Source organism: Sordaria macrospora, chromosome 3 (assembly GCF_033870435.1).
Source record: "Sordaria macrospora chromosome 3, complete sequence".
Classification (NCBI taxonomy): Eukaryota; Fungi; Ascomycota; class Sordariomycetes; order Sordariales; family Sordariaceae; genus Sordaria; species Sordaria macrospora.
Window position 1 is genome coordinate 224305 of NC_089373.1, and position 16202 is coordinate 240506.

The following is a 16202-nucleotide window of genomic DNA, read 5'->3' on the forward strand; positions in this document are numbered from 1 at the left end:
GGTCAGGAATAACAAGCGGCTTCGGAGGTAATTACAGAATTACGGTATTAGTCTGTAATAACAGTGACACCGGGGAGCCTGGCAGACAGTCTGGGGTCAACAGGTAGGTACGTACCTGCCGCCGCCGCCGCCCAGTGACAGCAGCCCTGTCGCCCTGCCGCCGCCTGCGACAACAGCAGCGGGCAGCGGGCAGCGGGCAGTGAACGCGGAAGCTGCTTGGAGCCTTGACGTTGACCTGTTGGAGCTTCCCTTCCACTTGTTGCATCTTCCATTCCTCATTCCAGCCTCAACCCAACAACGGCAAACAACCAAACTCCAAAGCAACGTGCGAACGATATATCCTTGCGATACCCAAAACAAATCAAGCGTTCGAGATAGTATCACAGTCGCGCAACGAACCAATCCTCATAATAACCTCCAAACAAACCAAACAATACGTAATCAACACCGCCGCCTAGCTTAAGCAGCAGCAAACCGTCAAGATGGTAAGCTACCTCTATCAACACCTACCTGCCCCTCCATCAACACCACAGCAGCATCATCACAACTTCACCACTGGCCTCACCTCTCAACCCCCCAAGCCAGCGACGTCCACTCCATTTCCAGCTTCCACTTCTCCCCTCGAACCCAGCCCTCCTACAATGAACCGCCATGCTAACAAAACCCCAAAACAGTCCCTCCGCATCGTCCCCGCCGACTCTCACACCAGCACATTCACCCACCTCCGCTCCATCGCCGCCCCCTCCGCGCCCGGTCTGCACGACACCCTCCGCTCCGGCCTCGCGCCCAACCCCCTCGACACCGTCGCCCCCAAGTCCTCCTCTTCTTCTGCTTCAGCCTCATCCCTCCCCATCTCATCCCACCCCTTGGAATCGCGTCTCAAGCAATGGGAAGCCACGCGCGAAGCGCTTCGTATGGAAACCCTCCGTCGCACCTTTGGCATGGCGGAGCCTATCCGTCGGCAGATGGAGCTGAAGATTGTCCGGGACGGAGAATGGAAGCCGTTGGCTTTGGGGGGCAGCCAGGGCGTGATGGGCGGTATGGGGAATGTGCATGAGGAGATTCTGATGGGTAGGGATGGGGATATTACGTGGGAGGATGTCTATAGTGGTGAGGATTCGAGGGTGGAGGTGTCCGTGCAGGAGGAGATGGAGAGGAAGTTGAGGATTTCGGCTTAAGTTCATATGCTGTGATGTGATGGATGGTGGATGGGTTAAGTGGTTACGACCATGGCATGGTATGCTAGTTCTAGAGATGGAAGGCAAATCCGAGAACAGAACGGAATATGACAGGATTAGACATCAGCTTCCCATGCGTTCCACGTTTTGCAGGTCTAGAGTAGGCGATGGACGGTTCTGGACGACGATTGATGCCTCTTGGTCTTGGTATTGGTCCGCGGGAGAGATTGATGGACACGGGTACCGACTGGCTTCGTTGGTTTAGTTACTCCCCAAGTTCATAATTTCTCAGCCCCAAGGGAGCATTTCATAGGAATAACAGAGCGAACGTCAAAAGGAAGATGTCTCATAATTCAATACTTCCCAACGCCTGATAAACCTCGTAATATGTACATGACCGTCCGTACTCATCTCTCGGAGGTCAGTCAGTCATCATATCCACACGCGCTGTCTCTCGCTTTCTATACTCCAGAGCACCCCTATCCTGCTCTAGACCTAGAGAGTTTGCCTGAGCTGACTATTCACAACGTCATCCTCCTCGTAACTGCTCGCGAAGCAAGCTCCTCCCCCGACTATCCCCTTCCACTTCTCACTGCTGCTGTACTGCTATCAAATCCAACACAGAACTTCGCTCGCCCTCTCCCAGCGGGGCTGATAACAAACAAAAACAAGGAGCGTAAAATAGAAAATGACAGAAAGTACAATAGAATAGCGCCATTTGGAAAAGCATATCCAACGAAGCTGTAACCGTAGTGAAAGAAAGGAAAGAAGAGAACAGGTGGCCACCTAGGCTACCATAGCGACTTGCCCGATACATGAAGTAAACCAAGTACATGAATATAACCCAAAACAAAACGGCCGCCGGCCTCTTTCATAAATGCAAAAAATACCAAATAACAAGAAAATATTCGCTGTGCTTCTTGGGTGGGATGATGTATCCCGTCCCATCTGTGCGTACGCTGGGTGGGTGCTGAGTGATGAATCGAGCTGGATCAGATTAACCAGCTACCGACTATCATCCCTTCTTTGGATTGTGAAAAATAGGATAAGAGGTTCATTGTTTGCCGATTTGGAGCTTCGATCCACCGCTTGCTTGCTGTTCTGATCGATTTGTCCGTCTTGCATCGGCATCGGTATCGCCATCGCTATCAACGCTGCCTCCTCTCTGATAGCCCTGTCAAGCGTGGTTTTGAAAGGCGCTTTGAATCAGCGAAGCACCCATAAGAGGAAGGATAGAGAAAAAGGGCGTGTTGTGGTCGACATGATCCCTCATAGAATGACACAACACCCACTTCCTCCTTCTCTCCTCGATCCTTCTCGCCCGCTTGCGCCGCTCTTGCCGCCTTTGGCGCCTTCGCCGTCTTCTTCCATCATCTCGGCTGGTCGGACGGACATGTGGACGACGTTGGGGGTGTCGGGGGAGAAGCGATATTCTGTTTTTGCTCATGTTAGCGTTTCATCCATGAAAACAATTTCTCAAAGTCCCCCGCATTTCTCCCCGCAACTGATCCATCTGTTTTCCTCCCATCTTCCCGCCATCGCCTCGCCTCTCCGGTGGTCCCATTTCGTTCTCCCTCCTCCTTTTTCTCCAAATTATCTTCCAGACCCTATTCTCCCAATTCTCCGCCTGCCACAACTCCCTCCATCCTCTCCATCAATCTCAATCCCCCACACACACTCTCTCGCCAAGAAAAAGACAAAATCGGGCAAATGGGTGCACTCACTCTTCAAACTCTCCTTATCATCCAACAACTTCCCAAAATGGATCAACCGAATACTAGTAGGACTAGCCGGCTTCCCCTCCCACTCCTCCCTCCACTCCCTCAGAATCAGTTCCTTGAGCTTATACACCGAGATACTGAACGGATCCGGCTGTCTCGTTTCGCTAACAGTTTCAGGGATCTCGACGCCCCTTTTGGACAGGTACTTCTCGTCGATCTTGTAGGGGTGTCGGGCGCCAGTCGGCAAAAGGAGGGTGATGTTGCAGACTGGGGCTTCGGTACTGGTGGGCGATCCTGATGCTGATTGATGGGAGGCTTGGGATATCGAGTCGGGGTCGGGCTGTGCGCCGTCGGTTTGGGATGCTGGCGAGACGGGGTCTGTTTCGGACATGACGTCTTGTAATGAGATGGGCATGTTGTTGTTGGCGCCGGCGGCTGTGGGTATTGATGGTTCTTCGGCTTCCTTATTCTGTGTTGTTGTTGGCTGGTTGTTGACATGCTCTATCTGGGCTACGTCGCCTGTCGCTGGTGTCGCAGCTGATTCTGGTTGGAGGGTATCGTCGTCGGCTTCTGGGCGTTTGCCAAAATCTTTTGAATCGATTGCGTCGGCCATATTGAATGTTTAGCGTATGTAGGTCTGCCGAGAAATGATGCCTCAATCCGATGCAGTTGATGGTATATAAAATGATGGTTTCGTTGTTCGTTTGCTTAGCGGTTGAGGTTTGGAGCTGTAATGGAGACGGCACGTCCACCCCTGGATTGAACTTGTAGAAGCGCTGCCTCCGGAAACTCGATCAAAATTAAAGGGTGGCTTGCTTCTGCGATGCAGCTGTAGGCGCGGGTCCGTCAAAAGGAACGTCGTGCTAGACTAGTGGTGATCTGAAAGTAGTGGTACTGTTGTAGGTAGATTGCAAATGTGATGTATTGTTGGTTTCGCTTCCGGTCCTTGCTCAGATTGCGGGAAGTCCCAGGTCAGGGCGAAGGGAACTGCGTGTATGTGTCTGGTTGATGGGTGTCCGGAAACGGTTGCCTTGGTAAACTCCGGGCTTGGGTCCGGGTCGTTGTGTCCCTGAGTGGAAATTGATCGCTGGATTGAAGTGGGTGGATGGTGGTGGTTGATTGCGCACACCAGATTGAATGGAACCGTGTGTCGATAGAGTCGCTCGTTCCTTCTCTCTCCGTGTGTAATGGATCAGAGGAGGGAAAAGCAAAGATGGAAATTGGGGATGAAAGAAGTAAAAAAGCGATGGATGGGTGTGCCTCGATTCGGGACCCCGACTAATGCGATGAGCGGTGACCGCTTCGTGAGTGATTGGATGGTAGGGCTATGGGCCGGGTTCTAGGTTGCAAGGCCAAGGATATGTAGTGTAGACCGGAGAGATAACGATAATTCTGAGCTATCCAGAGTTTAATGCCCGTGGATAGTGGATGTATGTAGATGCAAGTCAAGTGAGTACCTGACCGAGCGATGCAAATGCGATGCGGGTAATTGTCGGTGCGGGCTGCGGGATGCGGTGCGGGTGAGAGATGTCCGAGCGGGTACGAGAGTCGAAGAAGTCGAGATCGAGAACGGGAGGTTCGGTTTGAATGGAGTGCAGTGCAGTGTGGAGGTGGATATCGATTACCGGCGAGGTTGCTTTGGAGATTTGGACATATGTTGATGTTATTCAATGTCGGGGTCATTCACAATCCCGGGATGGTGACGAGATCTCGCTTCCTTTTGTTTATTTCCGTAGAGTGTATGATGTTGTGTATAATCCCGCTACCCGAGTGTCTCCGGTGTAATGGGCCAGAACAGGACGGTTGAGGCGAAAGCTATGTCCCGATGCTGAATTCAGACCGTGAGCTGATATGATGGCGTCTGGCCAAAGCTGAGACTCGGAAAAGGCTAGTCAAGATCTGGGATGTCCCTGGATGGGGGAGATCACCAACGATTGCAGATGAGATGTCGAACGTGTTAACCACCGAGAAGAGGCATGTATAGTAAAGACTGTCAACTGTATTTCTGTTGTAACATGTTTCAACGAAGTCATGGCAATCCAAAGCTTGATCTAAAAGTCCCGAGACCGGAATGGAATCCGGGAACCGAATGGCAAATATGTCAACAGACAAAACTCTTGCGGCCCGAGTCCGTACCTAGCGTCCGGTCTATCCGCTGCGGCGTAGGATCTTGGAGGTTGCCGTGATGTTTTCTTTCTGACTTTGTGACGACCAACAACTGACGGAACGGCACCAATTCGGGAGGTCGGGGATAGGTCGTGGGTTGGGTGGCCCATTTGCAGCTGAAACGACAACCCTCATTGGTCTAACCTGATATTGTAAGATCCACAGTTGATCGGCAGACCCCGCACATACCATTTGAATGGTGGAGTTCATGATGCATCCCGCCAAGCCTGGCTTTCTCCTTCCCAAAATCACGAAATCACTATTCTCTTCAGCAAGACACTCCTTCCTAAAATCTGCAGAAAAGAAGAGGTGATGGTTCGCAGATGGCAGATCGACTTTGACCCCGTTGAAGTTTCATGAAGCACTTCAAGAACAAACGTTCTTCGTTAGGGTTATAGTCATGCCTGGCAGGCTTTCAGCACTGTCTTGCTGCAGTGGCTCACCATGTCAATTTCAATTTCGACCAAGTGTCCCGTCACAGTTCCTCTCCTACAAACCACACTGGCAATCTACCATGGTCATGAATCATCCTTTCCAGACAACAAGCCGACATCCGAGTTGTGTTAATCATCTTCTCCTGAAAACCACCGATCGGGGCATTGATCATTCAATCAAGCCGGCCGATTCCTCGTTTTCACTGTCAGGGTTCGGGATGGAAAGGTTGAAGATTCGCCTGCCATTGAGCAATCGATTAGAAGCCTCCAATACATTCTCTGACCTCGAGACTCGATGGTTGTTGTCAATGATGATCGAATATCAGGAAGCCTGTCTTCGATGTGTCGCTTATTCAAACGCACATGGAAGTTGAAGACCGTTCGAGGACCAAAAATGCCCATGCATGGAGAGCAACGAGCCACGAACGACATGGTCTTTGGACCACCACGGAAACAAGTGAAGCAGCATATTGATATGTGGCCTCTCAAGAACCGGGTCATGAACCTGGAAAAGGGATTGTTGAGTCCTCGCACCTCAGCGTGCTTCTTTTGTCAAATCTTCAAAAAAAAGGTCATCTACTACCGACAGTTTGGGCTCAAGACACTCGGCAATTTATTTCAAGACCAGAGGACAATCCTTCCGAAACGCGTCTTGGAACTGAACCGCGTTTCTGGGGTTAACCCAACATCGTGGTTGTTGTCGGACTGGGTTTGGGCAGTGTTGTCTTGAGACATCAACATAGTTTCTTACCCCATGGGGATCTCATTCTAACCATGCTACCTCTGGATAGAGACCCATTTGCCTCGTGAGAAAGATCATCGCACAGGTACTCATGCTTGCTTTCCAGTATTTGGTTCTCAAAAGCCACAGAAACTCACAGTTGCCTGCCAGAGCGGAGCAGGAACTGGTAACACAGTTCATTGGCGACTGGAGACAATGCTTGTACGTTAAGACAGGTAAGCTTTTGGTAACACTAAAGAGGAGCAAGAAATCTCCAGCTTGGAGGTTGGTGTTTCAAGCTTCCATCTGGTTATGACTGATTGCAAAAGTTTGACTTGTGCAGAATCGACTTCTTCAGGTCCCGGTCGGTCATATCGTGATGTGAACAGGCGGCCGATGGAGCGTCATCTCGGCAAGAAATCATGCCAGTGACGTTGAGACGGAAGGAACTAAGAAAGCCACGGTTCACGGGCAGCCGTGTGTGTGTGTCCTTGGATTCCACGATTGCACACCACCGAGGTCGGGAATTGTAACCATGGCCGGCCACTCTTGTGCTCCTAATCGTTCGCCAGTTTGACCGACAACATCTCAAATCTTCCCAGACATCCGATGAAAGATTGCACAGAGCCACTGGTTGTGAACAGGCTGTCACCATGTGTTCGCTGAGGTCAAGGTCGAGGTGTTGCGGCAGGCGATGATGAATAACTGTATATCTTGTTCGTACCTGCCGTTCCCGTCAGACAAACAAGCCTGGAGCGACCTGGACCTTTGAGCGCTCCTTCCTTTTCAACCTTAAAACTTCCACCACTCCAGGTTGAGGAGCAGCGCAGTCCTCAAGGTTCCTTCGAAACTTTTCCTTCACCCTTTCCTTCCCGCCCTCGAGTTTGCGAGCTTCCTCGGCCTTGCCCTGCCCTCCTCCCCCTCCACAAACACGCAATAAACCCGAAACCAAATCCAACCCAAACACCTCAAATACACCAAAAAAACCATCACGAACATTCTTACCGGCGCAGTCTGCTTTGGAGTACGATTTCCCTGTAAGTTGCTATTATTGTTATTTTTTATTTTTTTCAGCTTCTTCTCCCTTGGGGCGCGCGATTGCTTTTCCACCTTTCGATACCCGAACTCTCGTCAATCTGGCGGCGACCACCTTGTCGTTTCACGATGCAAACAACACCCCCACCGGACCACCCAAACACCACGGTGACACGACCCTGAGCCGTGTTGCGCAGAGCAGTCCTTTGATATTAGACATGTACCAACAAGTCCAAGGGAGAGATGCCGTAACACTCCGGTTGTCCCCTGGCCATGCTGCCACCACCCGTTGCCGTGTTCCTGAATTTCACCTTGCAATTTCCTGTTCTGTCATGGGTCCACCATCTCATATGGTCGCTTCAAGTCCTTCTTTTCTTCCCTTTCTGAGATTGCTACGCCTCTCACCTCCACCTTCATTTCTTCTTTCGACCTTCTCTTCTTACGGCACTCCAAGCTGACACTCGTTTTACCAGCAGCAGCCAATACATCACTTCCCTACATTTTCTTGACTCTATAACCTTTTGGTATCAACAGCCAACATGTTCTTCAACAAGTCCACCGCTACGGCCGCGGCCGCTTTTGTTGGAGTTGTCATCGCCCTTGTGGATGGAGCTGCCTGCGCTGAGAATCAAGTCAACGCCCTTCATAAGCGTGACGATGGAGTCTGGACTACCGTGTCTCTCACCACTACCGTCTACGGCACCACTACCCAGACCGTCCAGTTGACTGCCGCCGAGGTGACGAGCACCTCTTGCCTGACTACCACCTATGAGACTACTCTCAGCCCTGCTGATGCCAAGACCGAGACTGGTTCCCCCGTTGAAGGCACCTACTCATCCGCCGCCAGCTCTGAGGGTTTTGCTACTACCGAGACGTCTACCAGTGTGTCTTACGCCACCGAGACCGCCACCATCGACACATCCAGCAGTGAGACTTCCACCAGCGAAGCTTCCACTACCACTGACGTCACCGTCGTCGTTCCGGCCTCGACTGTTATTGCTAGCACTAGCACTGACTTGATCACCTCTCACGTCACCGTCACTATCAAGAGCGGCACCCTCACTTCCACTATCTGGGCTACCGCTTCCGAGACCCTCAGCGTTACCATTCCCAGCAGTGGCTTCCCCTTGCCCAGCTACAACTCCACGGCTACCACTGTGGCCAGAACCACGTACACCAACACGACCACCGTTGGACCTGCCACCAGCTTCTTGTCTTCTTACACCTACCTCTCCTCCAGCAGTCCTGCCTCAGATGCCGTTACCACTACTGGCTACGGTAGCCCTATGGCGTCTGAGACCGTCACTGCTGGAGCTTCCGTCATGGAGGCCAGCAGTATCCTCGGTCTCTTTGGTTTCTTGATGGCTCTGTTGGCATAGAGTTGCGTCTTTTCTACCTCTTGGACATTCCTTGGGGAAGCCATGGATAGTATCACAAGGGTAAGATTTCTTCTTTGTAGTCCTAGGAGCATGAGCTGACCGATTCTAGATTATGACATACTCCACATCTTATGATCAATCTTGGCACACTCTCTAGGTATTAGTACGCCGGCCATATGGGGTTTGGAGATTTGGGTTGGCATGACCTGCTATGATTTCATTTGTTGGGAGCCATGTTAGTCACATCGTCGTCGGATAGCTTTTTCTCTTCTTTCACTCCTTTCCATTTCAATTTTCCAAAAAGATTTTCATGACTGTTATGATGTTGGATGCATCAGAAGAGTATAATCGGTAATGACTTGATGGACTCTCTGCAAGGTGGTACGGTAGTACGCATGAGATGCCGTAGACAAGACAGATGATGACGTCGGAGGTTGTCCCTGGGCAGACAGGCTGACGAGATGAATGGATAAAAGGGTAACTGCATGTACAATACAATAAGCCCTAGTATGTTCGAGTAATAGCAGTAACTCGACGACGATCTGTCTGTCTTTGACCCTTTTCTGTGCATCATGTCCTGTCTGGATCCGGATATCAAGACGGTAACCGTGCCAAGTTCGTGCATGACCATCCAAAGTGGTCGTGAAAATAAATCGAACATGCACAGCCCAGTACGCCTGGCAAGGGCCATACAAAACAGTGATAGGGATTACAACGACTGGAAAACAGATCGGCCAAAGTCACTTGGGGATTAGACCATTCGGTCTCTTTCCTGAACAATTCTGGATTTTACTCATAGAATACGAGAAAGACGGCACGAGCGATTTACGATACCTCCAACTGACGGCAAGATGAGACGGCAGGTGTTGTGGTGGTGATATCTGGAATATTCCATATCCAACCCTAACCCCATTGACATTGGACGAACCCAAAGCAGGTTCGGCAGAATCCACCCGAGTGCGTATGCAGGCAGGGTGCACTTTTCAGGGCAGTTGACAGGGCATGACAGGACATCCCGCGTCGGTTGGGTCCCAATCAGATAATCAATACGTTATCGAAAGGGACAACCAACCATGATCAGAGACAGCAATGGAAAGTGTGCGACGATGGAAGACGTCAGTTGAAAGGATCCCCAACATACAAACGGGCCGACTTTCAATTTCTGTGAGATTCACTTCGTCTTGCCTCGACCTTTTCTTCCTCAAAGCCTTCCGCCTTTGTTGGCTACACTAACATTTACCACTGCAACACCAACACCAACTATCGCGATATCCACACTCCAAGCATCTTATCGCAGCTTGGGCATTGACGTCATAACAAAGCAGCAGCAGCAGCAGCAGCAGCAAAAGTAAACAAAGCGGAACGGACGGCAACACCGCAGATATCACGTCAACATTGCGAAACAATGCTGCGCACATATCGAGTTGCGCGGGCTTCAGGCCTAAGCACTACAACTCGTCGAACTTTGACCTCGACAGGAACGCGACAGTTGTTTACCAAACCACCACAACACCCTGCGAAGCCCACCAATAATAGCAAGACACAGAGCCTAGAGCGACACTCGGGGAAGCTCTCCCTCGTCAACCAAGTTCGCCAATTGTCGGGAAGACCACTACCGCGAACCCAGTCCCAACTCCTCAATTTTGGATACCGCACCGCTGCTTGGTTCGGCAGCTCGATCGCATTCGTCGGCCTCAGCTTCATCGCCTTCTTCCTCTACGATGCCTCCACCTACAGCTCCCACGCGACAAACCAGGGCGATATTGATATCTCCGCGCTCGCCCTAAACCCTCGCCGAGGAGGTCCCAAGAACCTACCCATCCTCGAAATCTTCCTCGACGACGACGACAGCGAAGAGAAAAAGAAACAAAAGGAGAAGCCCAGGCTGGTCGTCCTAGGTGGTGGCTGGGGTAGTGTTGCTCTCCTCAAGGAACTCAATCCAGATAACTATCATGTCACTGTCATCTCTCCGACCAACTACTTCCTCTTCACACCCATGCTGCCCTCGGCAACCGTGGGAACACTCGAGCTCAAGTCCCTGGTAGAGCCGATCCGCAATATTATTTCTAGAGTCAAGGGCCACTTTATCCGTGCCAACGCCGAAGACGTTGATTTCTCCTCCCGCCTGGTCGAGGTATCTCAAAAGGACCCCAACGGCAACGAAGTCAGATTCTACGTTCCCTACGACAAGCTGGTCATTGCCGTCGGCTCGTCCACGAACCCTCACGGTGTCAAGGGTCTTGAGCACTGTCACTTCCTCAAAGACATCAGCGACGCCCGCCAGATCCGCAACAAGATCATCCAGAACCTCGAGCTCTCTTGCTTGCCTACCACCTCTGACGAAGAGCGCAAGCGTTTATTGTCTTTCGTCGTCTGCGGCGGCGGTCCCACCGGTGTCGAGTTCGCTGCCGAGCTTTACGACTTGCTCAACGAGGACCTAACCCTCCACTTCCCTCGTCTTCTGCGCAACGAGATCTCCGTCCACTTGATCCAATCCCGCGACCACATTCTCAACACCTACGACGAAGCCGTATCCAAGTACGCCGAAGACCGTTTCTCTCGAGACCAAGTTGACGTCCTCGTCAACTCCCGTGTAGCCGAAGTCCGTCCCGAGTCCATCCTCTTCACCGAGAAGGGCGTAAGTACCGACGGCAAACCCATCACCATAACCAAAGAACTGCCCATGGGCTTCTGTCTCTGGTCCACGGGCGTCTCCCAAACCCCCTTCTGCAAGCATCTCTCACAGAAACTCGGCCCGGCACAAACCAACCGCCACGCCCTCGAAACCGACACCCACCTCCGCCTCAACGGCACTCCTTTGGGAGACGTCTACGCCATCGGCGACTGCTCCACAGTCCAAAACAACGTAGCAGACCACATCATCACTTTCGTCCGCAACCTAGCCTGGAAGCACGGCAAAGACCCGGAATCTTTGGAGTTACACTTCTCAGACTGGCGCAACGTCGCCCAGCAAGTCAAGAAACGTTTCCCCCAAGCAGCTTCCCACCTCAAACGTCTCGACAAGCTCTTCGCCGAGTACGACAAAGACCACAACGGCACTCTCGATTTTGGCGAGCTGCGCGAACTCCTCAAGCAAATCGACAACAAACTCACCTCCCTCCCCGCCACCGCGCAGCGCGCGCATCAACAAGGCCAATACCTAGCGCACAAATTCAACAAACTCGCTCATGCGGCTCCCGGGTTAAAAGCCAACGAAATAACCGAGGGAGATCTGGATGCTGCCGTGTACAAGGCGTTTGAGTATAAACACCTTGGCAGTCTCGCGTATATTGGTAACAGCGCGGTGTTTGATTGGGGCGATGGATGGAATTTCGGGGGAGGACTGTGGGCGGTGTATGCGTGGAGGAGTATTTATTTTACGCAGAGCGTGAGTCTGAGGACTAGAGTGTTGATGGCGATGGATTGGGCTAAACGGGCGTTGTTTGGGAGGGGTAAGTTTTCTTGTAATCCTGATATGAGGGGCGGGGAACGTTTGCTGACAAAGATTGCAGATTTAATGAGCTACTAAGCTATCCGGACAACGATGTCTGTTGACGCGAGATGAGATGACGACTCTCGATGACGCAAGAAAGCTTAACGAAGAGTTAAGTTGGGCGGAAAACTGATGGAAGCGAGCGAGCGAGCGAGCGAATACTCTTTCTTTCGTCTTGACTTGAGCCACTTGGAAGCTGTCTCCGTTTCTCTGCTATTGACCTATAACGAAGTCATGATCCCTTTTTGTTGTTTTGTTGTACTTTGCGTTGTCTGTTGTGTTTTCCCTAGACGCGAATTGGAGTTGAGAGGTGGGAGGTAGGAGGAGGGAGGAGGTAGTTTTAACAAAAGAAGATCAGAGCTAGATATAAACTTAATTTTCTATTGTCTTTATTCGCTGGCGTACAATGACTCTGTTGATGGTGCTTCTTGCGGTCATGCTCTGATCGTCCATGGCACTTGTACTAGAAGCGGCGTCTCAGTTACCGTAGGTACTCTCCCCATATTGGAACATTTATCCTCTTTGGTAGTAGAGGTAGTCTTTATTCCTCCTCTTCGTTTATTCCTGTCGAATGGTTGGATCGTAAAAGTAACGCGAACACGTCCATTCATGGTCCGTTTATTATGTTCCACATCACATTGGACATGCCCGTTTCACGACAGATCCAAATATCTCTTATGAATCTCACAGCCTGCTAGACTTAGACTCCCGGTCCATTCCATGTACGCCAGGTCTATGCTACAACACCAACACCTAATAAACCACGCAAAACAACAGCAACTATGCAAACAACCATCCATCCCTCCCCCAACACCACATTCAGCACCGGAAATACCTCTTCTCAACCCACCTCTCCTCCACATCCTGAATCACATTTCCCACAACAACCGTAACCTCCGGAAACACCGTCGTCAGCCTATGCAGCCCCAAGCGTCCAGCACTATACGTAGCCAGCACGATCCTGTCCATCTTGACTCCATGATCAACAAGCACCTGCACGGCCATCAGCGCCGAGCCACCACTACTCATCTGCGCATCCAACAGCAGTACCGCCTCATGCTGCGCAATATCCTTTGGCAGCGCGAGGTAATGCAGCTCCGGCTCTCCAGTGCGCATGTTACTTTGAATTAGTACCCTGCCTGTCTTGCAATCCGGCAGTACGCGCTTGAGACCAGCTTCCAACGCCGCGCCACCGCGGAGCACGACGACGGCTGATACCTCACCGCGGGGTTTAAGGCCGGCGTAGGAATGGTTAAGCGGGGTGGTGATGACGGTTGAAGCGAAGGGGATGTTATCCATGGCTTTCTCGATGAGGAGCGTGCAAAAGCGGTTGAAGTAGAAGATGAAATCGGCGTTGGAGGTGTCGATGTCGTGGATGATGGTGTTCATGCCGCGGAGTTGCGGGGTCTGGTCGAGGAAGACGACTTTCTTGGATAAGGGGGTTTTGCGGGCTTGGGATTCCAACCGGGTGAGGGCGGCGCGGTGGTGTCGGGATTTCTCGAGGAGTTTTTGTTGGATGAATTGTGTTACCATTGCTATTTGGTAAGTTAGTATTGTGTTTGATGTACTGCTACTGTAAAAGGGGGCTTGAAAATAAAGTGAGCTGGAGAGAGAGGGTGGGGGGAGGGGGGACAAACTCATGGCTACGTGGTTCTCGACGCCGCGGGGGACAATGATGTCGGCGACCTTTCTTTGGGGGTCGACGAACTTTTCAAAGTTGGGCTTGACAAAGTTAAACCACTGCTTGATGATACCGTCGACATCACGACCACGATCCCTCACATCACGCAATACTGTAGCAGGAGATTAGAACATGAACAACCAGGTCACCAAGATCAAAAATCACCAAAGGGAAACTCACTTCTTCGCGAAAGACAAGTGTCGGCATCAGCCTCACAGAAGATCTGAAGTACACATAGTTAGCATGTGTTCACCTCACGGATATCGGGTGTAGGTGGCATACCTTCATATCCAACAGGTCAAGAACTCTAGGATCGTAGAGAGCAAAGATACCCTCGAGAATGAGGACGTGTGGCGAGTAAATGGCTGTGGTACGGTCGAGACGGGCATGTTTCTCAAACGAGTAAACGGGGATCTCTGCCCGCTTGCTACACAGCAGACAAGGTAGTAAGCATCTCATCTCGTACTCCCATTTCCGCTCACTGGGTGATGGTGAGTGAAACTTACCCAGCCTTCAAATCCTGCAACCGTTCAACCAGGACGTCAAAGTCCAACGCCTGTCCATCCACATCATCATATTAGCCCCCTTGCTTGCCCTTGTCTGCCCACCAACTCCCAGCCCAGTGTTCCTCAATATTCCCAATTTCGCCTTCCTCCAGTTCACATCCCTCCTCCATTCACTCCAATGGTGAGAGACGACGTACCTCAGGTGAATCAAAATCATACTCATTCCTAAACGCCTTCCTGCTCGCCTCCTCATCCAGACTCTTATAGAAAGAATCAATACTCAAGATGACCACCCACGGCAGGTTCAGCTTCTTAACAATCGCCTGCGACAGCGTCGACTTTCCGGACCCGGAGCTGCCCGCGATGCCGATGATGCTGACGTCGGCCCAGGGCGGGGCGTAGTGAGCGCGCTTGGCGATGGTGCTGTCCGGGTTCTCGACGACGCGGACGTCAAGACCCTTGATGTCTTTGAGGCTGGAGATGAGGGTTGAGGATGAGGGAGTGGAGGGGGTTTGGGGGGTTGAGGGGATGTCGTCGGTGCCGCGCATGGTGAATGTGGATGTGAGGGGTGTGATTGGTTAAAGATGGTGAAGGGAAGCGGCAGAGAGGTACCGAGGAGACGGGAAACCCGAGATTTCGGGAACGGCAAGGCTGCTTGGAAGACGGGTATGTTGTGTTTCCTTCCTCAGGGGATTTGGGTGGGTTGGTTGCAGATTGGCCGTCCCGTTGTTGGTCGATGCGGTACGGTAACTGTATGCACAGCAATATCGATATTTCGGTACTGAGCTACTGGCAGACAGGAGGTATGGTGGGATGTAGATTGTACCGAGTATAGATACGGCATAAAAATGTATAGAATAGGTTTTTATATATCCCAAGGGGCGGGCTGGATCGACGTGTTGTGTTATCGTCTCTAGTGTCTGGTCACCGCATCAACATTATTGGTTGCCTTTCTCTTGGGGAGTTCAGGGTTCTTGTGAGGAACGAGTTCCACTTGGGCGATTTCGAGGAATGGTTCGATGCAAGGCTGAAAAGGAGAAAGAATGTATTCCTGATGAGAAAATGCGGGTTGTCCAAAATGGAAAAACAGCAGGTTGATGATTGATGGTTTGGAGGAGAAAGTGAAGTGTGACCGAGTCGAGTCCAATGCAAACCCTCGGTGAACTGACGAAGGAGGCGTTTCTACCATAGATCTTGGAGAACATGTACCCGGCTCCAATTTAATAGACCGGACGAAAACCAAACGCAGGCACGGCAAGACGAAGCACGCGACCACTTTCACGGTACATGTAGTCAAAGACCCTCGCACGACACACTGGAAATGCAAATGTATTTTTTTTTTTTCCTTCTGACCAGACAACGTTCTGGATTCTGCTGCAACCGTGACCCCTCCGAACCATCCCAAACCAAGAAGCTCACTGCTTGTCCAGCTGCTGCTTATCGAACCAATCATGTTGATGATGCGCCAGCAAAGCCCGCCAAGTGGATATTTCCGTGAGAAGCAAGAAAGCTCGGACACAATTGAGCCTTCACATTTGGGGTTAGGGTTGGAATGTCTTGTACCCCTGATATCTTGGCACCTCTTCCGTCCACATGACAATGACGCTATTCACAACTACACTATAAACAAGGCCTATTGCAGAGACACTCTTCGATGAATATCCATTAAGGAATTCAACCTGATCCGATCCCCTGCAGCATGGAAAACAATTCAAGGTCGTTCTCCGTCTTGAGCATCCAAGTGCTGCTCATCGTGCCCCCAACCTCGCGTGCCAGGTACGCCCAGCTGCCGGGCTCGTCCAGTACGTTGACATGGTCAGCCGCCGGAAGGAAGAGGTCAGTCTTGCTACTAGAGATAAGATTGTAAAACCCGTGCCATACGTATACT

The 16202-nt window shown here is 51.4% G+C and overlaps 5 protein-coding genes across 5 annotated transcripts; 3 read left to right on the forward strand and 2 right to left on the reverse strand.

Moving 5' to 3' along the window:
- The first annotated feature begins 289 nt into the window (after nt 1-289).
- On the forward strand, nt 290-1396 carry SMAC4_07173 (uncharacterized protein). Its single transcript, XM_066090581.1, has 2 exons — nt 290-485; nt 675-1396. The coding sequence occupies exons 1-2, from the start codon at nt 483-485 to the stop codon at nt 1176-1178; spliced, it is 507 nt and encodes a 168-aa protein (XP_065946359.1). The 5' UTR covers nt 290-482; the 3' UTR covers nt 1179-1396.
- Nucleotides 1397-2172: 776 nt separating this feature from the next.
- SMAC4_07174 (uncharacterized protein) lies at nt 2173-5075 on the reverse strand. The gene is made up of 2 exons (XM_003347269.2): nt 2903-5075; nt 2173-2611 (listed from the first exon to the last, which is right to left on the reverse strand). Exons 1-2 carry the CDS (start codon nt 3510-3512, stop codon nt 2448-2450), a joined length of 774 nt encoding a protein of 257 aa, XP_003347317.1. The 5' UTR covers nt 3513-5075; the 3' UTR covers nt 2173-2447.
- Nucleotides 5076-6972: 1897 nt separating this feature from the next.
- SMAC4_07175 (uncharacterized protein) lies at nt 6973-9243 on the forward strand. The gene is made up of 3 exons (XM_003347270.2): nt 6973-7257; nt 7729-8694; nt 8744-9243. Exon 2 carries the CDS (start codon nt 7795-7797, stop codon nt 8632-8634), a length of 840 nt encoding a protein of 279 aa, XP_003347318.1. The 5' UTR covers nt 6973-7257; nt 7729-7794; the 3' UTR covers nt 8635-8694; nt 8744-9243.
- A 349-nt stretch (nt 9244-9592) lies between these two features.
- SMAC4_07176 (uncharacterized protein) lies at nt 9593-12519 on the forward strand. Its single transcript, XM_003347271.2, has 2 exons — nt 9593-12086; nt 12147-12519. Exons 1-2 carry the CDS (start codon nt 10040-10042, stop codon nt 12161-12163), a joined length of 2064 nt encoding a protein of 687 aa, XP_003347319.1. The 5' UTR covers nt 9593-10039; the 3' UTR covers nt 12164-12519.
- A 1-nt stretch (nt 12520) lies between these two features.
- SMAC4_07177 (uncharacterized protein) lies at nt 12521-14862 on the reverse strand (the record flags this gene model as incomplete). The annotated part of the gene is made up of 6 exons (XM_003347272.2): nt 12521-13662; nt 13765-13920; nt 13989-14031; nt 14091-14235; nt 14315-14364; nt 14512-14862. 6 exons carry the CDS (start codon nt 14860-14862, stop codon nt 12947-12949), a joined length of 1461 nt encoding a protein of 486 aa, XP_003347320.1. The 3' UTR covers nt 12521-12946.
- Nucleotides 14863-16202: the final 1340 nt, after the last annotated feature.

Coding starts and splice junctions, on each gene's coding strand:
- SMAC4_07174 (XM_003347269.2), bottom strand. CDS start 3,512: ATGGCCGACGCAATCGATTCAAAAGATTTTGGCAAACGCCCAGAAGCC. Junction 2,612..2,902: donor TGATAAGGAGAGTTTGAAGA/GTGAGTGCACCC, acceptor GAGCAAAAACAG/AATATCGCTTCTCCCCCGAC.
- SMAC4_07176 (XM_003347271.2), top strand. CDS start 10,040: ATGCTGCGCACATATCGAGTTGCGCGGGCTTCAGGCCTAAGCACTACA.
- SMAC4_07175 (XM_003347270.2), top strand. CDS start 7,795: ATGTTCTTCAACAAGTCCACCGCTACGGCCGCGGCCGCTTTTGTTGGA.